The 24,924-nt window shown below is 36.2% G+C and overlaps 3 protein-coding genes across 3 annotated transcripts; 1 reads left to right on the forward strand and 2 right to left on the reverse strand.

The window, feature by feature from the left end:
* Positions 1-787: 787 nt before the first annotated feature.
* On the reverse strand, positions 788-1,839 carry LOC128719528 (mitotic checkpoint protein BUB3). Its single transcript, XM_053813158.1, has 2 exons — positions 1,645-1,839; positions 788-1,576 (listed from the first exon to the last, which is right to left on the reverse strand). The coding sequence occupies exons 1-2, from the start codon at positions 1,837-1,839 to the stop codon at positions 788-790; spliced, it is 984 nt and encodes a 327-aa protein (XP_053669133.1).
* A 3,215-nt stretch (positions 1,840-5,054) lies between these two features.
* LOC128711242 (lysoplasmalogenase-like protein TMEM86A) lies at positions 5,055-8,688 on the forward strand. The gene is made up of 6 exons (XM_053806112.1): positions 5,055-5,081; positions 6,512-6,681; positions 6,762-6,952; positions 8,190-8,305; positions 8,373-8,474; positions 8,554-8,688. The coding sequence occupies exons 1-6, from the start codon at positions 5,055-5,057 to the stop codon at positions 8,686-8,688; spliced, it is 741 nt and encodes a 246-aa protein (XP_053662087.1).
* Positions 8,689-10,795: 2,107 nt separating this feature from the next.
* On the reverse strand, positions 10,796-12,064 carry LOC128712590 (uncharacterized). Its single transcript, XM_053807484.1, has 3 exons — positions 11,592-12,064; positions 11,342-11,530; positions 10,796-11,273 (listed from the first exon to the last, which is right to left on the reverse strand). Exons 1-3 carry the CDS (start codon positions 12,062-12,064, stop codon positions 10,796-10,798), a joined length of 1,140 nt encoding a protein of 379 aa, XP_053663459.1.
* Positions 12,065-24,924: the final 12,860 nt, after the last annotated feature.

Below are 24,924 nucleotides of genomic sequence, written 5' to 3' on the forward strand. Positions count from 1 at the left end.
GCTGAAATTAATCATTGCGAACAATAATTACATGATTATAGGGTCCCCGAGCGATAATCGATTTTGACAGTTGGCGATTAATCTTTCTGTCAAAAAGATTAATCACGATCACTGATTTGACAGAAAGATTTATATTATTCTCAAAATTAATCGTGTCTAAACGTACGGTTAGAGGTACCAACGGGAGTTGGATCCTACTTTTATTTAACCTTCCTACTGACTGGGTATTTGGTTCAGACAACTTTCGACTTCCATACTACGCGATAACTGTTCACATATTCTATAGATACAATAACGTATAATTGAGTGTGTAACAGCTATAACTGACAAATATTACGAAAAACAGTTAACCCGAGGCATACTCACACCTAAGTTAAATCAAATACAAAGTTAAAGAACTTCATGCTAAAAAATAATTTATTAAAAATACGAATTGACGAATACCATAAGTAATGTATATTTAAGAAACCAGTACCATGTACCATACAATTACACTTGGAAAAAAATAAACTGGTTTGATTTGAAAAAAATTGAAGTGAAGAAAATTATTTTTTTTTTTATAAAATCGAACCTAACAAGCTAATTTTCATGAGTGTTTCTCATGTTCATTTCAACGTTACGCTGACGTTCTTCGCATTTTCTTTATCATGTATCATATTACCGATTACCAGCCATTTACTTAACATATAGCCCTACTTTAATACAGGTAATCGAAAATCCGTACAAATACAGTATCCGTACAACAGTATGATTGTAAAGAAACGTATCTTTTGCGTTCTTACTACAGTTATTTGGGTCGAGTTTCTTGTTCATTCACATAGCGAACGTAGAGAGTCGGTTGTGGTGATGGCTGCGGAGGGTTTTCCGCTTCATCCATATATGAACACGCAATTGCTAAGGTACTGCCATCATCACTAAAGCACAAGCTTGAAATAGAACTATCGTATAGATGAAACTGGCACAATCGTTTCTTGTTGAATCCATCCCATATATTAACATAACCGTCTGACCCACCAGTGGCAAATGTGTTATAAATACTGTGGAAACTGATGGCATTCACCGGATAAATAAGTTCTACATCGTTTTCCTTCGCACGGTGACACTTGAAAGCAAACTTCTTCTTTTGCACCTCAGGATTAGGATCAAAGTATTCCACTGCAACTCTTCCTTCGATTGAGCTCATCACATAACCCTCCTTGTTCGGGAAACACCGAACTGCACGAGTCTGGTACTTCAGTGATGACTCTCGTCGCTCAATATAGTTGTCCATCTTTCGTAAATCCCATATCAACACCTTGCGCTCCGAAGTAGCTACCACAAGCTTCTCATCGATACTGCTCATCGAATAAACCTTACCATTACTTTGTTCATACGTGCCTACGCATTCTTTTTCACGCACGTCCCAAAGTTTTACCGTTCGATCCCAACTGCCAGTAAGGATAGCATTAAGTTTTGCTGAATATTCCACACATTTTACTCCCGCATTGTGACTACCCAGCGTAATCTCAACGTTCGCGTTAAGGTCATACAATTTCACAACATTATCCAAGTTACCGCTGATTGTTTTAGTAGAATTCTGAAAACATTATCGTGAGATAAATACAAGTAATGTTGGTACGCAAAATTAGCAGAAAACGTACTTACCAGAAAAGCACAGTCAAGCACGGGTGAAGAATGAACGAGTTTTTGTCGTAAAGTATTGCTAGCAACATCATAAAGACGTACTGTTGTGTCCCACGAAGAAACCAGCAAAAACTTATTTATTTTTGGTGAAAACTTTACAGCAGATATTACATCTACTGGAGTGTTTTGTATCTGTGTTTCTGGTTTACGAGCCATTTAGATTTTTTTTTTTTGTGGGTTTTGTTCGTCAGTTCCCCTTTCTCCGTTTACACTCCAATTGCCTCCATCATTACATGCGATACGTGGTATACCAATGTTTAACTCTTAAACAATATTAAAGCAAACAAATTACAGCTTTCTTCTTCCGCAAACAATTCCAAGCAAAACACGACTGTTTTGGCGTTATGTCTTCCTCCTATATTGTGCAATACTGATAATCGCTTGTATATATTCTTATGTAAACATCTTTTACTTTCTTGTCAATGCTATCGCACAGACAACGCACTTTTTAAAGAATGGTTCTACAGCACAGGTTAACCCAAATGAAACCCAGATGGCACAACCAAGTCAAGGTAGCCGAACACGCCCTGGCGGCACAAAATCGCTTAAAGTACACCGATTAGATCAATTACAAAGTGCACGATTAGGCGTACGGAGAAGAAGATCTATAAGTACAATTCAGATTGACAGCTCTGATGCTTCTCCCAAGGTTCATAATAATTTTTATTTCTCAAGGTTATTAAATATTAATAAAATTAGTTTGTTATTTTTTACAAACATTATTTTATTTCACTTGAATGTATTCACATTACAATACTCCAGTCATGACGAACGCAATCCATGCTTGCGATCATGATGATAATGATGCCCACCGGAATGATCATCGCAGCAGAATCATCTTTTTCCAGGATCCGCGTTGGATTGTCCTCGGCCGCGATATTCGTCAATAATGTCGAAATAGCCTTCCTGCGGTTGGTACTGGTTCCTGCAGCGGAGCTCTCTTCTGTACCACCTGGAAATGTAGTTATGATACATGTTTAATAAAATTATGACTTTCTCAACAGTTCCAGCTAATGTATGTGATATGTACTTACTTGTTGGTGCATATTCGTTGTACAATCTATTTTCAATTGATCTCCATTTATTGAAAAACTTTTCACAACCTGCAACTACTTGGCACGAACGTAGAGTCACCACTAACGCCAAACAACGCTAGGTACAAAACCACACAAGGCAAAGATACGACGAGCTGGGTGACACACACGCTTGCGGACACGCACATATCTACACAAGGGTAGCATAGGCTGCATCGGTTTGACAGCTCGCCTATTCGTACAATCTGGCCGACAGCCACTTGTGGGTGTTTATTTTTTCTGTATGCAGTTAATATTTATATAAATTTATAATAATTTTATTTTAAGCTTGAAATTACTTGTTTTTGTGGATAAAACTATTGCACTTATGAACAAATGACAACAGAACACCAGCCAAAATAGAGCCACCTCATACACAAAATCGTTTTATATCAAATTATAGTTGATATTACACATAATTTAGGACAAATTTGGTAATCTAACAATGTTTTTATTCATTATTTTAGAATGAAAACGAAGAACCGATCATGTATACCCAATCATTTGAGTAGTATTGGTGGTAAAATAGTATTTTTTGCTGTAATATGATGTTTTCTTATGGGTCGAGCTTGTTCCTTTCGTTTGCAGAATGTCACAATCATGGAAACAATCTGCACTTTAAAAATTATTATTCCTCCGGAAGTACAAAGTTTTAAGATCACATATTTTGTTTTTTTTTATGTGTTTGCATCCTCTTTAATACAAAAATACTGGGGGTAGCAATAACTAAAAAAATAAAAATTAAAATGATCCCATTCACTGTCCACTGTGGACTGTTCGATACAGTGACAGTTTGGCAAGACTGTTGTCAGTGCACCTTTAGAACATTGTCGTGTTTGTCCTGTTTGTATGGCGCTTCGCAGCGCGCTGCCTGTTTGCACGATTACAAGATCTGTATATTCAATAGACCTTGGGTTCCCAAACAAAACGACAAAAAATCACCTTCTAAATTAATTCACCTTGGGCATACATGTCAAAAAATCAAAGCATTTCTCTCAAAATAAATGTAAACAATCATAGAATCGATTTATTTGCCATTCTTTATGCGCTTTATATGAAAAATTCTCTCAAAATTCTTTCAATTCATAAAGCAATTAATATGGTGCAGATTATGGTGTTACTTTTCCGTAACATAAATTGTGTTAAGTGTAGGTTTATCGTGCTTAGTTTTGTGTATTAATTATTTGTTTTGTCATTGGTTAAAAGATATTGTAATGAATGCAAAAAACTTTTTAGTTATACTGCAATATGTTTACTTTATATTGATCAGCAGTAAAAATGAATGTGAAAAAAATGAAATGAATTTTGAGTTTAAAATCAAACAAATAATTACATTTAATCCTCGGTATGTGAATATGATCCCTAAAATTTGGCCTCAAAAAAGCAATAAAAACAATGTGCTTTAGATTGCGATAATGTCGCTCTGTTATCAGAATCACTCGCATTTTATTTTTGACCGATAAAGCTGACCTTTGCACGTATCGCAGCAACTCATCGCAAGTGTTGAATTAAGTGCAGTGTTGTTCGGTTGTGTATATGGAATTGGTCATTTTGACGACTTGTTCAATTCAATTCAATTAGTAATTGTGGCAAAGATTTGCTATTGTGATTGACTATCCAGACTGAGAGTTTGTTAAAACAATTTCATAACAGCACACTAGCTTATGCTCGATTGATTAATACTCTTGTAAGTAATAACATGTGTATAGCAATGCAACAATTAAACCGTGCGTTGGTGTTAGTGACGCCAAATATTTGTACTTTCTTCATTTTATGAAGGCATGCCCAGCATGAAGCTAGCTTATTACGTCCTCGCATCGATTTTTTTTGTCCTTCATGTAGGAACTCTTCAAAAAACAGCCTTTAATATATACGGCCGTTTTTCCAATAAATAAAAAACTGACTTTCCTAAGAAAACTGTTTTACTAAAATGCATTTTAGTGTCAAGCGGATTCAAAGGCTTTAAGTAGAAATAATTACCCGTTAGTCTTGTAGTGCCGGTTTCCATACGATAGGGCCGGTACCAAATCCAGTGCATCCCCCAGAACGTAGGACTTTCCAGCTGCGTCGTAAAAAAAAGTCAAAGAAACCTAAAAATGGTAGGCCACAAAGACCTCCCAGAAGGTTGTAGTGCCATACAATTATAGATAGGAATTATAAAATGTAATCGTATTGCTTGATTTGTTCTTTTTTTTTCTTTTTAGGACCTCGTCAGTTTTTAGTATAGAAATAAATCCATGAACGATTGAAAAGCAAGTTAACAGTGCAGTAATCAATTACAGTACGATAACAATAATTATGGCCCAAAGTCCTAGCGACAAAATTGTAAGTATTTTCTGTAATCTTATCTTTCAGCAATCCCCTTCAATTTTTTCCATCCAAAGTTTAATCCATCCTCAATGTAAGGGCAGCAATGACATGAAAACTGCGTTACTATATTTAGTTACGTATTATCTATTAGCTATTTAATCTAAAAAAACTTACACTGGTTCGAAAAATAATGAAATTTTCAACATTATATGTAAAATCCTACAAATTAAAAAAACTGTATTATTTATCAAAATAATCAACAATTCAAAATCATTTTACATTTACATTACATTTACAAAAATACATTTTACTTTTTTTATTTTTTTACTAAAATCTAAGTATTAAAATACATAAGTAAGTATGAAAATAAAAATCACAAAATTAAAATTTTTAAAATAATATTCGAATTTGATAAACGACTTAATTATACAGGAGTATAATTCATTTCTTTACTATTATAGTTGTGTTTTCATATTTCTTTCAAGCAAATTACTGCGAAGTTTTTTTATATTATTTGATCGTTTAATATGTAAATTTAGAGAATCTTGATACTCTCTCACAACGGCTCTATTTCTTATAAAAAGGCACCATAGTTGTATTTGAAATAGTCAGTCAGTCAAATAATACTATGGTTAGTGCGGCTGACTGATTTTTAAGTATTTAAGATTATAAAACTATTCGAAATCAGTCTCCAAGATTCAAAAGTAATGCAGTAGTACAAGTAATTGGTTTGCAGTTTCCGTGAATTAGTGAGTTAAATTTCGTGTTGTTATTCTACGATGCATAGCCTAAATTGTAAAATTGTAATAATAGCTCTTTGATAATAACTCTAAACTATTTGCAATTGAAAACTATCCTCAACATCAAACAACATAAAAAAATAAGCGTTAGCTGCACGATTTTTTTATCATGAACACTGTTCAGTTAGCGTATGCCAAACTTTTAACCCCCACATGTTCCAGTAACTATAATTGATTGATTTAGTTATGTCAGTTATGTCAACAGTTATGTAGTATATTTTTCGTTGTTTTGGAAATGCAATAATAATTTTTTGGTTGGTATGCGTTCAATGGTTTGTATTATTCTGCTCTTTGTTTGTTATTCTCAACAAATTATGATATTTTCGTAAATAAACTACAATAAAATAAATACTGCATTAGAAGATCGATGTCTAACCGTACATCCATACCTTGCGGTCTTCCCAGGCACATTAGCAAAAGCACCCTGCATTTAAGTCTCCCGGGGGAACTAAAAATAACAAATCATGGGAAACTTCCAACGTACCTGCTAGCGTGCCTAGTCCCTAGATAAATTAAAGGTATGTTGGCAATCGAACCTGGGAAGACCGTTAGGTGTAGATGCACGGTAATGCCATCCAGAGAATACTGACTTAAAACAATATAAGTCTAAACTTTTATTATATTTTGTGATTTTTTTGTTTTTAGGACAATTCAACGATCTCAAAATTGATACCGTTTATAACAACGGTATTACTGTATTTTTCGCTGATTCAACACACGGAACGAGGCAGTACCCCATCTACTGTGCTAAAATGCATGCCAATATTCAGTTTATTATTCTTCCTCATGCTTACAACTTCAAAAAACGTTACAATGTGCGTAATTTTCAAATTTTCCTATTGTTCCAACTTTTTACATTTCAAACTTTATTTCAATGTTCTATTCGTCTTTTTAGGATACAATATCGAAAACGCATCATGTATGGACTTTTATTTTCGTCATTTGGCGACTTTTTACTGAACTATGATTTATTTGAAGCTGGAATGGGTGCTTTTGGATTTGCCCAAGTATTTTATATATCAGCATTCGGTATGAAACCATTGAAGCTATGGATTGGAGGCACCTTATATTTATTAGGATTTTTGGGTAAGTATGGCATGTATAAAAAATACAAGTTCTCACCTAGATATCTAAATTGTTTTTTATGTTATGCTAGCAACCAAAACTCGATATGAAATTGCAATATTGAATTAAACAATACACCATATATGTTATGAAATGGAAATTGTCGAATATGTTTCTTTTTAGTGTCGTAGTCACTATTACATACGTCGTTTTACGTGTGTACAACAACCCCTTTTCGTTCAGAATTATTGTTTGAAATTTAAAATCGAAAGGAACGCCGATTTAACGAGTCATTATTATTAATTTTTTGCATTCGGAAAACATTACCTAATATTTAGGACATTTTTATACACGTGAAATTACGGTACTTTGAGGAACGTGTTATCTCTTATAACTGATTAGTTTACTTACTGTCAAATCTTCATCCTTTTGTAATTAACAAAAGAACCACCACTTAGCATTGTTCAAAATCGATGGACATGTATCAAAACACAGTAAATATATTCTATTGTTTAGCACAAAGCTTAGAAAAAACATATGAATTAATTACAAATTCATTGAAGGTTTGATAATGAACTTTTTTTGGGTCATCAAAATGCAAAAATATTATTCGTTTTTCAGGCCAAATGAGGTGATCTCTAGTACATTCCCACAAGACTTAATGTTTCGAGTTATTATTTTCCTTTATTATAAAGACATACCTGTTGTAGAGATTTTAAGGTTGTGTTTAAAATAGGAGAATAATATTATTTAAAGGATTTCATGCCGTGCTAATTGATTTTTTTTACTAATGCAGACTCATGGTGTTCTGATTTTAATATTTTTTTTAATTTATACCACTATTTATGAGAAATTAACTACAATTCCCGTGGTGATTGTATACTACAGGGGTCTCCAAACTACGGCCCGCGGGCCGCATGTGGCCCTCGAGAGTCTCCAATGCGGCCCGCGACACTTTTGCTAATATTATTATCTTAAGGGATTGTGAAGTTATAATATTTTATTTCAATCCAAATATTATGTACTGTTATAGTTAGTAACATTAAACACTAGAAATTTAGGTAAGAAAACATCTTCAGCAAAATATCTTTTTGAACCACCCGTAAGTTAATGTGTAAGCGGCCCCCACGTTACAGTAGTTTCAACCAATGCGGCCCCCGGGCTGAAAAGTTTGGAGACCCCTGGTATACTACAATGTATGAAAAAAACGTACTTAAATTTCAGAGAAATATTTATTTGTTATCTTATTTTGTTTTAGCAACTGCTGTGTTCTTTGGTAATTTGAAACCATTGATAAAAGCATGTCTTCCATTTTATGCTGTTTTATTATTGACAATGTGTTGGAGATCATTGGCTCGAATTGAAGGATCAAATGTAAGCTGACTACGTTCAATTTATTGCTTGACTTACATATATATAAATTTTATGGTATTTTTTCCAGAACTATTCAAGACTTGTATGTGGCATTGCCAGCATATTATTCGTCTTATCTGATGGAATAATAGCATTTGACAAGTTTTTCACACCTATTCAAGCAGCACAAGTATTTTGTTCAGAATATATTAAAAATAACAAAAATTTAATCATTAATTGTTTAAATTGTTGTTTTTTTTTATTTTTAGACGTATATCATGGTAACATACTACCTCGCGCAAGTAGGAATAACACTCAGTGTTAATGATGTTCTACTAAATGAGCCTACCTTTATTAAGCCAACAGAACAACGAAATAAAAGCACAGGATCAAAATCATATTGATTCTGATTATGACTATAAGGCGAATATCTGTGAAATAGTAAAGAATATTAAATCTGTGATTCTGCTTCATCCTAGAATTGGAAAACTTCCATTAAACATCAGATTTATATTCTTGTTGAGGAGAAAATAAATAGACTGGTTTTATATTTGTTTAAACATATTACAAAAGTTTTTTATTTGTATTATTGGGAACTTTCATATTTTTAATGTTATTTAGTATGTAACAAAAGTTAATTAACTTGTTATACCAGAATAATATAAAAGAAGACATATTGTACTATAAGAACTACATGCAAGTTTTCGCATGTTGGGTTTTCGGTTCGGTTTTATTTTCATACAAAAATCACTTTCCGTTATCTCTTTCATGAAACAATGTACAAATAAGAATTTTAAAATTAAAAAAAAATTGCCAAATTATGATAATGGTCACGGTCTGTTTTGAAGTACCGTCGCTTCTAAGCATTCATAACATTATAAACATCTTGTCTTATAGAAAACCTTTTCCCGGCTATATCGTTCCGTAACCGATTGATGCTCAGGACTATGGTATGCGAGACCACCTTGTTAACTTCCCATCGTGACTTAATGTCTGACATGATGTAATTGATTTTTTAAATGCATATCAGGATGCGTAACATTCTGACTAGTAGAGGTTTGAGTTAAAAGGAGGAATTCTTTCACATAGCCATACTCAACTCAATCCATATCTGCCATATATTTTTTTTAAATTTTTTTCTCATTAATATTTTGTGTTTTCGTCAACTGTAGAAGGGTGGATGTCAAATTTGATATTATAATGATTATCATGATCACTATCATTATAATGATTATAATCAAGATAGCCCATTATATTGGTGTACATTTAACCACAGTTTCAATTAAGCGCGCTTTAACACACACTCAGAGAGAAGATACAAACAATAACACCAGCTATGTTCAATCATTAAATGTACTGGATCTAGCGACATATTTCAAGCAATATAAACGGTTCGACAGTATAAATATATAATACCTAGAAATGTTATATCCAAGGAAAACAGTTATATTCTACTCTACTAAATACAACACTAACAACAAATAACATAATCTTAATCCTCGGTACTGTTAATTGTCTTTGGAATAACCTTTGGAACATTGTAAACATATCAGTACTAGTGATGACAATACGAAAAAGGAGCAATAAGACTTAAATTATACATGAATAAATATAGTGTACGGTATATATTTTTAAATAATAACAAATAATTCGAAGCGTCGGTATGGCAAGAGAAATGTTAATATTAATGTAACATTTACTTTTTAATTTAATTTTCATTAGAAATATCGCATTAAGCTAAATTATTTGATATGATAGTGATATGTTTAACATTTGTTACAGACTCTATTTTCCAAACTCATTCCGTGTTAAACAATACTAATTGAAAATCTAACTGTGCTCGTTTGAACCAAAAAACCTCTTCTCAAAGTCTTGCCATACTTGAACTAGCGAAGAAACAATTACGATGAAGTACATACTTTGCCTAAGCTTCATTATATATTTCCTTCTCAGTCGATTTCGGTTCTTGCGTCTGATAGTGGAATAAGATCTGATGCTCATTACCACTATTTTCTTTATGATATGTTGGTTATCGGTTGATAAGGGTACTTCCAGGTTAGTTATTTCCCAGTAAAAAAGTGAATTAAATACAGTGTCATGATACACTACGAAACCGAATGCTTCATAGAATTTTCTTATATCTCCCTTAGGAACTTTACATCTGGATAATCAAAGATCATCCATAAAATCAAGTTGATATTTGATTCTATGGCATGATTTAGCCTACTTGTTATTTGCGTGACATGTAATGGGCTTATTAGAGTCATGTATTTCACGTAATTGAAAAGTCAACATCCTTACCGATTAATCCACGATGATGGAGACTATGGGATTGGACGGAAAGTTGCTGTTGCTAGAATGCGAGATAAATTTTCAATAACACCATGGCAGGCTTAACTATTCCAACATTCTAATCATCTTTTAAACTGTGATTGTGTAGTCATAATTATCATGTCTTATAACATATTCATTTATTGACTGTTTGCCTTGTACTTACAACATGTACTTACACTAAACAATACTGTACCAATTCTCCAAATAGTTGGCTAGATCGTCGATGTATTGACTACGATTATTTGGTTGACCAAAGACAACAGTATTTCCTACCCCACGGAGCAGGGCCGGAAAAATGTCACGTTCATTTGATACAATCGTGTGATTACAAACCGTCATTAAGGCAAAATCAACATCAAGTTCATCGTGTTCTGCTATAACTTCAATTCGTTCGCTTTGTGAGTGCAACGTATTACAAATCGCACCTTTGGGATTTTCGCAAATAACTACAAACAACAACATGCCAGTATCATGCATTTTTCGTTGAAAAGTAATGGCACGATAGTAATATTCGAAAGGTAACGCATCTTCCTCTCGAATATGTATACCAACTAGCTGAAGATTGGTCACATCATCCTCATCACCGTATAGTTTTGCGCGTTGATGTATTTTCTTTAGAACGTCGTAGACAGTGTTTTGCGTTTCCGTGCGAATACTGTAAATATGAGTTAAAAATGTAATGTAGTATATGCAAACATAACGCTAATTAAAAGAAATGTATACTTGAAATACTCTTTCTGTTGCTCCCATGAGACTTTTGAGATCTCATCCAAACGCTTGGCTTGGTTGTTCAGTATATAAAGCTGTTTTTTGCCTTCAGCTGTTTCGATGTCTGTGCTGCTATTTAAAATGCACGCTGCCGGAATGTAATAACATTGAATCGTTTCCAGATCAACTACTTTAAATGGTAAACTGTACAAATAACCGCAGCATTAGTAGGTACTAGAATACTTCGCGTTGCAAAAGCAGTTACCTCGTAAAGAGCTGGCTTAGCTCTGACCGCGCCGAACCGGTCAATAAAATTTGTATCCGTGTTGTGCTCATTGCTGAAAGTAAGCTATTTTGGATGGCTATCAGAGAGAAGTAATGCCATAAGTTTTCCGACATTGAGCTTCCGGCAAAAGCTGTAAACAGCAATGTATTTGCCGATGGGCATGGTTCTGTAACTTTCTCTATCTCGTGGCCACTCGTAGCGTTGATATCAATTTCTAGCAGATCTAGAAACAGTTCAACTGACCGTTGATCCCATCGTTCATTTTGGTTATTTGAATGGTTTCCAAATCGCGATGTATGTTTCGATGCATGTCGCACAAATTCTGGGCGATGCACTGTATCCGCTATAAGCCATATAAACGTAAAAAACGATGCTATCAAGATGAGTGGCTTGATGTTTTTTCGAACCGCTTGCAATATATAGCGCAACACATTAACCAAATGACGTAGCATGATAATGGCGCTCCTTCGATTATCGGTTGAAATGGCGAACTTGCTTTGACTACAGGTTGATTGCTTGTAATTCCATACACACAGATTATATAAAGCACATTTACAATTGCATTACGTGGCTAAACAGCTCACAGAGCTAATAACAGCTAGCAATCCGAACAAGAATATCACCAAACTTAGTGTTACTTCTACGGACACGATTTGTTGCACTATTAAAGGTGTACTGTGGAATGTATCAGAATCTCTGTTTTGAAACCGATTACGGTTTCATAGCGCTTCTATTAACGTGTACCGTGTAAGGTAATGTCACCATGCCACCGTGACTCAACGTTATCGTCGGCGACACTTATCTTGCAGCTGATAAACCTGCTACACCTTTGTAAAAAGCCTGTCGTACGATAAGCATCGGATTCTCAGATAACCTTAAAGAATCGCTTTGAAGGGTACAATAAGCAACAACCCTTTACAAGAATATATTTTTTGTCAGATTGCATACATTTTATTCCTGTAGTGCTTGATAAGAAACGCGCCTAACAGAACGGACAAACACCAGGTAAGTTAAAATTATTTTTTTGGGTTCTTGATAAATGTGTTTGGACGAGTTTCATTCGATTATAGTGGATACACAACAAACCACGTAAGTAACTGTTGTCCGACCAGTCCAAAATTACATCCGAACCTCTCTCTCGTATCAAGCTACGTGCAGTGCGGGTCTAATGGTGAGAGGAGTAGGCGGCCACCTGAGGCCTTTTTTTTTATTTTGTACTGTAGTTTTCTATGGTGTATTTCATAAATGTGTAACTACGGATTACAGTAGCTCATTGGATGGTTGGATAATCAACTATTGCAATTGCTAGCCAAGCCTCTTAATGAGTATAAAAAAAAGCTCTCTTATTCGCTGTCGTATTAAGTACAATGTATCAAACGCACTTGAGAAAACATATTTAAGTTAAATGGAAATTTCAAAACTCCATTAGTTAATGATGAAGGAATCTGTTTCAAACTATCTTGGCATAAAACTGCATAAAACATAAAGGCTGCAGAGTACAGCAGTTAGGTACTTTTGGATTGTTTATAGAATAATGCTAACAACTAATACATTTTGAGAAGACTTTTAATAATGTTATCATTATTATAGTATGCGACTAAACAGAAATATTAGAGACAATCAAACGAAACGATTACAGAAAAATCGTATCCTTCGTTTCATCTGAAAGAAATATGTAAAAATCCCATCCTGTCCCATTCCCGTTGGAAACCAGGATGATAGAAAAATTTAATCGAATTTCAGATAGAATTTGAAGCAGGTCATGTAAGATACCTTTGCCCAGTAACGCTACATCACAGAGAACCCCTTGTATGTAAGAATAGGATCAAATTTGCTCGAGTTCAAACATTATAATTGAATAAAGTTCGATAAGCTCTTAATAAACTCGATAGTTCGATATACCTTGCTACGGGGTATTGATCCTTCAATCAAATATTAATAATCACAGAAACGTCAATGTATATGGTTTAGAATTTGTTTTTTTTTTTTCATTATATGCAGTATTATATAATTCGTTAAAATGTTTGAACTGTATTTTGGTATTTGTATTTTATTCATTATATTGTAGAATGTTCATATAGGGGCGGCCCGGTGGCATGATGGTAGCGGCAACGGTCTTCACACGAACGGACCGGACCAAAGTCCCATCCGGACCAATCCTCCGTAACAAGAACTGACTATCCGGCTACGTGGAAAAATAAGTCGATACGGCCAGGCCGTTCTAACGAAAAAAAAAAAATGTTCATGTACATTTTTGTAATAATGCAAAAGAACATTTGTACTGAAAGTTAACACAAACATTTAATTGTTTGCTCTTAAAATCCATCGTATAAACGACAGATAACACATTTGACAAAAATGTTTTATAACTCCCTGCCTAATGGATATAGACACAGCACTATTACAACATTATTTTGTTTTACAGGACAAATGCTTGCTCATTGTATGATAGTTGTACATTTTTATTTATATGTTTATTATGTTTTTGTGTATATAATTTTCCTTTGCTATTTATTACATCTTGAAAATGAACCGGATATCAAAGACCGGATTTTCCGAGGGCCGTATAACCGTTTGCCTGCCGTGCAATGTAGCAAGAATAGTTATTACTGCGCATGAACAATAGTTCTGCTGTCGCTTCTATTTTTTTCTGCTGCATAAACCAGTTCCAAATAACGCAAAGACACGTGAGAGGAAGAAGCATGGGCAGATTGTGTCACACATTGCCATTGTCTTCTTTTTCCTTAGACCTTCCGGTCCCTAATATCTGGCGAGAAACTTTAGAGTGAATCAAAATGTGAACGAATCGACCACGGGAGCGCAACGTCTTTAAAGCGGGTTCCCTTTACATTTTTCCGGTGTCAAGGAAAAAGTTGCCGTTCACTGTGTGTGTACGTTCGTATTTTGCAATGGACCTAGTAAACGCTAGGGAATCCAAAGATTTTTGTTTTACACGTGCTATCCTGTTTTTACCACTTGTCGTAAATATCCTAGTCCTTGTTCGTTATCCCATAGTGTAACAGTGGTTCACTAGTTGTTTACCGGAAGCCCCAGCAAAGGTGTAAATTTTCAATAAATAAGATCACTGCTAATGCTAAGCTGCTAACGTTAGCGCTCGGCTGGAAATCATGTAATGATACAGGGATAAAGCCTGTGTCGCCCTGTGTAGCTGTGATTTCTGCAATCAATTTCGAGAATGCTGCAACGCGCAGCCTAGACCATAGTACAATCAACCCAGCAGTGAAATATCGTTAATAGCTAAACGGAAAAAGGTATAAACAAAAGTCATCCGTGGTGAAAAAGAAATGAATAAATCATGTGCCTAAGAGCCACTGCACCAGACAGTACGCTTTTTTGAACACCACAATTGGATTAACATTTGTCGTAAACATAAAGGCAAAGCCGTCTAGTGTTATATGGAAAAAGGTTTGCATCGTTCACCAGCGTTTCTTGTGCTCACCGGTTTTTGCTGAGGGGGAGGGGGTGTGGCTGAAATAATAGTAAAAAGTATGAATAGTCCAAATATGTTCCCAATCCTCCCGTCCCGTTCCAATCCCAATCCGTTCCTTGTTATGTATAAGGAATTCAATGTCGTTTGTGATCGTTATGAGCCAAACCGTCTACGTAAAATGTAAAACTAATTTGATGTGCGTGTGAACATGTATTGCGTGAAATTGTGAAATGTTTTGCGAGGTAACGCTGCAAGGGGCCACTAACGGTCTGTTGAATTTAAATCAATAAATAAGAAATAAGAAACAATCGACAGGTATGCATTCGTCCAGTCAGACGTAACCCGTTTCAGTATATTCACATTTGTCGAAGCGAAGGCTCTATGCACAACTTATTAGCAGAGAGACGCATCCTTTACATGCGACAATTTCTTACCCAATCCATCACTAGCATCCCTCCATGCAAACTCTTTGTAGAACATGTTTCAATGATGTTTATGTTTATGTATTGCGTCTGTGTAAATAATTCGAAGCCGCGTAGCGAAAATTTGACTTGACTTGTACGACGCTGGTGAAAACCATTGCCATTTTATAGTTCTGCGCACTTCGCTGGTTCTTTATCGTTCTTCTATAGCAGTGTAATTGTATGAGACAAAACATTGTAACAGTCTCGCTACGAGGGCCAAGAATGATCAAGGGCATTCTTTATTCTACAGTGCAGCTCTATTTATACAGTGCGCGATTTCTAATCGGCGTATCGATTTGCCGAAGACCCCAAGCGAGTGCTGCGAAAACCAACATATAGAGTCCTTGTCGCTACCGACATCAGGTAAACTGTGATGTACTAGACACGTGACGCACGTGCCATATTCCATCCAGCATCCTTTTGACACGCGGTGTTTTTTTTTAACAGACAGACGTCACACGGTCCTCTCGACCAACATCCTGTCGCACTCGTCTGCCGCATCGTTGCCGTCCTCCCTAACCAATACCACGTGGTGTATACCATATCTGTGCGTGTGACGGACCGGCGCAACGACAAACCCTGGACTAACCACCCGAATCGAACCGCCATTGTGGCACTCCACCTTCACCAGTACACCCTGCTCACTCCGCCACGGAGCAGGGTTTTCGGTTCCTCAACTGCTGTGAAGTGTCCAGCTAATCTGACACAGGGTGAATATGCTAACTAATATGATTATATCTAAAATACCACTGTAATTACATATTCATCGCTGGTCGTATTGTATGAATGTTGTTAAATCGCTGTTACTCATTCCTTGGGAATGCAATTGTATATTCCAAAATTGAAGTTCTTGACAACTTACGAATAGACCGATTCATGACACGTATACAATCCGTGACATACACTTGACCTTGCAAAACCGATTGAAATAACTAGTAAGGTTATATTAAAAACGTGATCTCTAAAATTTATACCTTCTACCTTCTAATCTAGCATCGCTCTTCAAAAGCGATATGTATTTTGAGAACTGTTAATTTTTCTAAATAGTAGCTTAGCTGTGCTGTAGAACTATGTACTGTTGAATGCAGTTAGATGTATATCTGGAGATGTATTTGGTGTAGACCAACCTGCATCATTTGTTTTTCTGCTGCACCGCGTTTTCGACTTTTTCTTAGGTGCATTCATGTTATTTGTTCGCCCTGTTTTTGTTGTTGTACTGATAATAATTTATTAAAGTGTAAATTGTTGTATTTGGCACATTCCTTTACAATTTTAATGGCATTCTACCAAGCTTATAAGATTTCCTTGGCCTGGTAGCGTCGATCGTTACAAAACCGGGTAATTGGAATGTTGGCCATATTCCATCCGAAATTATTCAGCTGAGGATAAATAAAATTAAAGAAAGCCGGAATTACTACAAAAACAAAAACAAACACACAAACAAACAAACAGAACAAAAAAAAAATCGTCTTAACGGAATCATGAGACTAATATAGGGCAGTGGTCGTTTAACGCCATGATTTATTGGGTGCCTTAAGGGATTAACAATTTATGTTATAACTTATTTCTAAATGAACTTAAGGTAAAATTGACAACAATGAAGTAGGGGATCCCGTGAAAGGAAAAAAGAAAACAGGGCAGGAAGATACTGAAGAAGTAAAAGAGAAATAAATTAAATAAAAGTAAAAGAAAAAAAATAAAGCAACAACAGAAATCAGAATTAAGGAAAATGGACTGTTAGGAGGAAAAAGATGAAAGAAGAGCAGAGCGCAAAATAGTGTTGAACCTCTTGAAACAACCAAGCAAGGGATCGTTTTGACCATGCAGGTTGTGACGAATGGGGATAACGAGCGCGGGACGAGGACGAAGGGGGTGAAAAGGAACATAAAAAGAAACCAGGGACAGCGGGCCAGATGAGTCTATCCCCCTAAGAAGGAGGCTGGCAACAAAGCAAGTTTGGAATCTTTTACGGCAAGAAGCCAAGGTTATGTTAAGACTGGAGCCCTCTTGTGGCTCTGGGGACTTTCAAGGGCCAACTCGCCAACTTCAATCAACTCGAGGCAATTAGATATCGCTAAATATTGTTTTAGATTATCTTCTTCTTAGTCTTCCCTGCCCAATCCACTCACATACATTACCATGTAGATGATTTTTTAATTTTCATTGCAGCCTTGGTTCCATTGAACATACAGTTCAACAATTCTACGTTAAATATAAAAACAGAAAGAATAATTTTGAGGTTTCTTCTTCTTCATCCCCTCACAGTTGATGATGAGCACAAGGTATGAGGACATGAGTCCAGTATCCTCATCGCATTCCCTAGCCATCATATCCTTCTGGCAGGATGTCTGCTCCGCCAAACAACTAAGCTAGTTCGTAGTTCATACTATTTTTCCACATACTATGCGTACAAATACCACCCAAAATAGTCCTTAGCATCCGTCACTCGAAAATGGTGAGAGCGTTGGGGGTGTCTTCCCATATCGTCCAATGTTGCTCCATATGCTGCTTTTCGTGTCTTGTTGGAGTCTTCCGGATCGTTGGAGTTTGTGGAGCCTATAGTAGGAACGTTTTCCTATCACAATGCACCTACGGATTTCGTTGCTCTGGTTGTTATCCGAAGTTTCGACGGTATAAAGTAAAGATGTGTGTACTGAGTAAGAGTAAGTGAGTGAAGGTGAACCCTGCGAGGGAGTGAATTAATATTTCTCGGCAAAACAAGTTATGACTTCTTTCCCCACTCTTTTTTGATTATACTCACTCTCACTCTCTATGCCAACTTTACTCAGAAGTGCGTAAAAGTGTTTTATCGTTCTTTGGATTATAATCACTCTGTAGTGAGTAATAGTCTCACTCTCTGGAGTGAGTAAATGATTATCTCACCCGACGAACGGTCTAGTCCGTTCGAAGAACCGAAACTGGGCCACCCGCTCAATACAGTCCTTAAGGCTTCACGTTTCATCCGATTGAAACACTGTATGCTTCGAACACCGACGCAGATGACAGCCCAATGATGTTGATGTCATCCGAGAAGCCATGAAATTGAAGAGGGCTTGTGAAAATCGCTTGCGCTTTTCATATCACCTTCAATAGCTATATTAAATAACAGATAGGAAAGTCAGTCCCCCTGCCTCAGTCCTAGGTTCGAATGGTGCCACCAGCATATAGAGACTCTCACCCTGCACTACATTCCATTCATTATGCATCTTTATAGCCGCACTAACTCCCCAGCGAATGCATACTGCTGGATGTTGTTTCATAGCTCTGTACAATCTATAGTATTGTAGGCTGCTCTGAAGTCAATAAATAGATGATGCGTAGGCATCCCGACATATCTTGAGGGTCTTCCACAGAGTATAGCTTTGGTCGGTGGTGGATTTTCCTTCAACAATCCCAGTTTGGTAGCTTCTGACGAAATCTTTCGCAAGGAGCGCAAATCTACAGTAGAGAATTCGGGACAAGAAATTGTAGGTGGCATTTAAAACTGTGATGGTTCGAAAGTTGACGCAATCCAGCCTGTCGCCCTGTGGTCCAAGATCTCCTGTATTCACTCCGTTAAGGTGTCCATCAAAGTAGTATATCCACCTATCGATCTCTTCTCATTCGCCTGTTAGGATGTCCCCCTTTACATTGCGACAAATAGCGATCTTGGGAGTGAACCCGCTCTATGCCTCAATCAACATTCTGTACAACCTGCGAGTTTCCTCACGATTGAGAGAGATGCTGCATAAGCTGTTTGTCCGACTCTTGAAATCGGTGCTTCCTTTCCTGGCAGAGTCGTGTCTGCTGCCTCAGTCTTGAGTAGTTCAGCATGTTCTGCCGAGTCTCATGCTGAAGCATTAGGGCTCGCTGCGTTCTCGAACAGAGTTCATCTGTACTACTCATAAAACCATTCCTTGTTTTGGTTACGTGACTTACAACCGAAAGATCATTCGGCGGACGCCATGAGGACTGGTACTTCCTGGTGATTTCAGGAATATGTAATTCCATGCTGTTTCCAACGCTTACATGTTCCCCATCGTTAGTCCTTTTTTCGTGGCGAGGGTCGTTTCCGGTTATTACTATTCGGATGTTCTTGTTGATTTTACTTTTTGGATTGCAAGGTGTCTCCCCCAACCCCCAGTCTTGTCGGAGGCTTTCGCGCTTCTTGCATACATATTATTACACTACATACACTTTTTTTGAGTTAGCATTTTAGGACATTAGATTTGATCTGATCTGATAAAAGGTGTCTTCCTGACAAGAACAGTGACCATTCATAAACGCATGCTAGCCCTAGTGCACATCATATTCTAAAATGGTTGTGTGTATGTGTCTGGTATTCTATGTCAGAGATGTATTAAAATGGTACGAAACTAATGTTTGGTTTGGAAATTGCTTCTGATAATGAACACATTTGAAACTTCAATTTCGGTTGGAAAATGAAACTACGAGTGTGCTCTCCACACAATAAACAATATTTATTAATATTTATACAATATAGCGAGCATTTTCGTGTGCTTAAATGTTGCCTAGTTCAAAAAGTTTACACAAAATTATATATTTTATGTAGGTTTCATATGTATCATTTAAAATATTGATTTGAAAAAAAACATAATATTCCTCAATATTGGGAAATGCTTCGCAATATGTTTGTGGTGTTTAAACATTTCATCGCAAAAAAACAATCCTCTTCTTCCTAGTTCTTAAAACGGTTCGATCATAATCCATCTGATTGCAATCCATCCTTTTTATTGTACAACAGCAAGGCTGCGTAAGCAATTGAGAACAAGTCCGCTGATCTGCTCTCATGAGAATTATTTCCGATTCCTCATTCGCTTAGTGCTTTGTGGACGCGTCTACGGCAGGACCCAATGTTTTTGAATTTTGGTATGACTTCGTAAATTTTGGACAGCCAGCAGACGTCCATGTGTGATTCCGACCACGAAAAGTGAATTTTTTCATCAACTTGTGATCATTTGTGGCTACTCAAATGTTCACCATAAACCCGTTTATGGCAGCGCGCATCCACCGGAATCGTTGCACTTACTCCAACCCGAACTAACTGCACCCACGAGGCGGAGTCGCATATGGTAGCTTTCTCTTACTGGTACTTTTGCTCTTACTGGTCCTACTGAACCTACTTCGACCCCGTGCACCAACGTGCACCTACTGGAATCGTTGTACCTACCGAACCTATTTGTAACAGGTGGGATAATAATTGTTTTGTCTATGGCCTATAGTAAAACGCAATTTCTTGCAAAATTTTTATTATTTATTCAACACACTTCCCTTCAAGGGTGATACAACGATTATAGCGGCCTTTCAATTGTTCGATACCATTTTTGTAGTAGCATTTGTCCTTTGCCTCAAAAAATGTCTCAGTTTCGGCGATCACTTCTTCAACCAACGAATTTTTTTTCCAGCGAGCATCCTTTTGAGATCTGAGAAAAGTAAATAGTCGCTGGGAGCCAGATCTGGGAAATACACTGGGTGGGGAAGCAATTCGTAGCATAATGAATGAAAATTTTCCATTATTATCACTGTTTTGTGGGACGGTGCGATATTTTTCGAAACAAAACTTTTTTTTTCTTCAAATATGGCCGAATTTAGGCGATTTCGTCCTGCCAACGCTCCAATAACTTGATTTAGTAGTCGCTGTTAATGATCTTACCATTCTCAAGATAATCGAAGAAGATTATTCCTTGCGAATCCCAAAAAACTGACGCTATAACCTTACCAGCTGATTGTTGCGGTTTTCCCGCGTTAGAGCAGGTTCATCGCGACCAGTCCACTCGGATGACGGGATTGGACTTTGGAGTGTAGTGGTGAAGCCAAATCACAGCTATCAAGCTTTCTCATATCCAAATTCTCTTGAACGATGTGTCCAACACGATATTGTTAGGGTGTCGGCTTTCTCAATCAACTTCACATTACGGTTGCTATTAAAAATTTTGGGATTTTTTAAATGTTTTCGTCTGTAACCCCCTCTTTTGGGCGTCCTCTGTGTTCATCGTCCTCAGAGCTTATTTCACCACGTTTAAATTATCATACCCATATTTAGTGCTTTTTTTATGGAACAGTGCCCAAAAACTCTTCAACAAGCCAATTATTGGCTTCGACTGTATTTTCCCCTTCAAAAAAGAACCATTTATCATCATTCGCGAATTTCTTTCTTTTCCATTATTACTCAAAATACGAAAGATGCGTCACGCAAAATGCTCTAGCTCACTAGGTTATGGACCGAGTGCTGTTAAATTTTGACAGAACTCGTTTCAAGGTTGGTACAAACTAAAAATGATATGGATTTAAATCTAGTAGCCCCATCAGGCCAAACAATTATCAGCCGACCTGCTACATACGGGTCGACCCGAACCTACTCGGGTCGCTTACGGATGGCCCCGACTCGCCAGGTTCAAGTCGACCCACGCGTCACTAGCTGAGATTACTCAATTGACTACGCAAGAGGAAATGATGAAGAAGCTAGAGATCAATATAAAATCTTGGGCTTTTACCACTTGGGCTGAGTAGACTGCCAACCGAACTTCTGTTTGTTGTGTTTTGTTGATGGTTGACTGGTTTATTAGTTATTTGAAAAATATAATGTGTGGATTTGGAGTCTTTGCTTTCGTAGTCTCCAATTCTACGGTAAATATAGAGTTGCAACTAGGGTCGTAAATGAAATGGCATCACTGATGTAAAAAGTGAGCATTATTATTATGTTTAAATGTTCAATGTGGTTTACATGCACAATTTAGAACTTTCCGATTGATATTTATGATTTTGCATACATCCTGTAATAATCATATAGCCATAATAATCGTTTAATACGTTAATACTATCGCGGCATCATGTCTTGTCTTGTCTGTATCCTGCCTTTCAGACTTCAATACTAGACTATCCTGATATTGTGAGTTAGCACAATGTCTTACCACTAAATCTAAGTTCAAAGCCATACTGTTAAAAAAGTTAGTTAAACACTGAAGCAAACATACTGAAGTTAAAATATTGACCGTTAATTTGACCATCTAAATTCAATGTAGGGGTTAGCGGTGGGACATTATCATCATCATCATTGTTATATTTGTGTCCACTTTTGTTCACTTTAACGCTATTTTTTTTCAATGAGGTAATGATGACTTTCAGCAGTGAAGCGCTGCTTTTTTTCAAAAAATTTCAATGCAATAGCCACTATTGCATTATACCTTTTTTTGGCCCCTATAGTGGCCCAAAATCCCCAAAATCAACATAAATTTTGAAATTACTCTCTAACAGCCAAATATACACACAGCTTGACAAGTCGTCAGATTATGGCACATTCTGCCCCTGCTGTTCCATACTACAATAGGTCTGGTGCGATATGTCGCGGTTTGTCCAGGCACGATTGGATGATCTGAGAACCAACGATTATAGCGACGCCTGCTGTAAAACTGTGTGTGTAGTTTAGCTGTAAGACCGCATTTTGCAAAAACCTAATGATTTACCTGCTATTTATAGCCTTAAGAATAATATGTCTTACCTTATGAATTCTTACGACATTCTGGATAATGCTGAGGCCTGTTTGAAAAAGTTGATTTTTAAGTCATTTTAACGCAGAATGCTAACGCAATTTGGTATTTGACGTTGGTATTTGACATGATCCATAGAAGATCAGAAAACATTACATATTACTAGATGTAATTTATAGCGTATAGTTTGTCGTAATGAAGGTATTTTTTTCTGCTAATATTATTGGAACAAGCACCGCTATTGATACACCTACCTTATGTGAAATTATTACTCAGTTGGAAGAGCAATAAAGATACCAAAACATTGAAGAATATTTTTATAAATTTTGATGGTCACCTTTTTATGACCCTCTCACAACACCATAACATTGAATCGAAACGAATGTCACCTTTACATTTTTTATTTGTATTTTGATCTCCATCCACATTATGCTCCCACAATTCACGAGTACAAATTTTGAAAACAGTATGGTTCATCTAGTTGATTGGCAACGCTTTTAACACATTTCCGGGATCAACATTGGCTGTTTTCAACATGAAGCAGAAGCAGAACAAATGCAGAAATGATTGAAACTGAATTAGTTCTCCCATTTGAATATCTTCCACCATACTTAGCTTCATGCTTCTCACTTCAATGCGGACATAAACTAGTTCGTTTAGTAAAACATGTAGCAACACGTAAAATAAACTACGTGAGAACAAATTACTTTGCTTGGTAGCCATTTCCGTCTTCAAACCGTGAACGGGCAACCTACCACGGGAGTGTTAGGTCATAGATTCACGACATACTATCTTAGAATTCATTAAGCAAGACAGATTCAGTCTTGCTGCCAACATTGTATTGCAAAAAATCCACAGTAAAACCCGAATTTCAAACAAGTCGACTTCGCCGAGTCAAGGTGTGCAAAACCAAAATAAAGATTTTTGGTTTGTCCGAAATTATCCAATTACATTCAATCAAATGATTTTTTTTACGGAAAAATAGTACTTGTTGTAAAACTGTATTTTTATTATCGGTACAACAACATGGGAAAGCAAGTACGGGAAAGCTGTATTTACCAAATCGAAAAATATGATGATTTAGGAGTAAGTTCAAGCCTATAGTGCCAGAAACACATCGTTCATGTAGTGTTTTTTTTTATTTTGAAAAAGACAGCTATAAACGAATCGATCAAAAATGTTAAATATTTGCATTGCAAAGGATTCAATTGGGTTCTGTAGGATTTAATTTGTAATAAAATTTTCGTCCATAACAAAAATCCAAAAGAATAAGATTTTTGCAGAAATCTTGAAGGAAATAACGAAATAACAATAATTTTGTAAGGGCAAATCTTAATTTTAATCTTTAGTAGCCTCGACTTTTGAACATAAATTAACAAATGGAAATAGTGAGCTAGGTAATTCCTAGATAGTTTACAAAGTTTTATGCCATTTCGATTAAGTTTTCGTACCTCAGGGATGTATTAATCTCAATAAACGAAATCTAAAAGTGACTACTAAAAAATTAAAAAATTGTAAAATTGAAGTTTTAAAAATTAAGTAAAATAATACATTTTTTAGGCTTTAGATTTCTAAATATGTGATTTTATTTCAAAAACCAAAAAATATCAGCTTTAGTATGCTCATGCATCAGCTGATCACATATGAAGGATCTCGGCCATTGGTCAATAGTTATTAAAATATGGATTTTGATTGATTGAACAACATTCGATAACGATAATTTGATTATTCATTTATTGATTTGTCCCGCGTTATAGCGGTCCGCTTTAATAGCGTATCGCGGGAACTGCATATTTATAGCAATATGCAAGGAAAATAATTCAAGTTAATAATGAATTAAGTTGCTTTCTTCAATATATCACAAGATCACTTCCTTCTGTGCCAAGTATGTCAACGTCAAAGTTGCAAAT

This window comes from Anopheles marshallii, chromosome X (genome assembly GCF_943734725.1).
Source record: "Anopheles marshallii chromosome X, idAnoMarsDA_429_01, whole genome shotgun sequence".
NCBI lineage: Eukaryota > Metazoa > Arthropoda > Insecta > Diptera > Culicidae > Anopheles > Anopheles marshallii.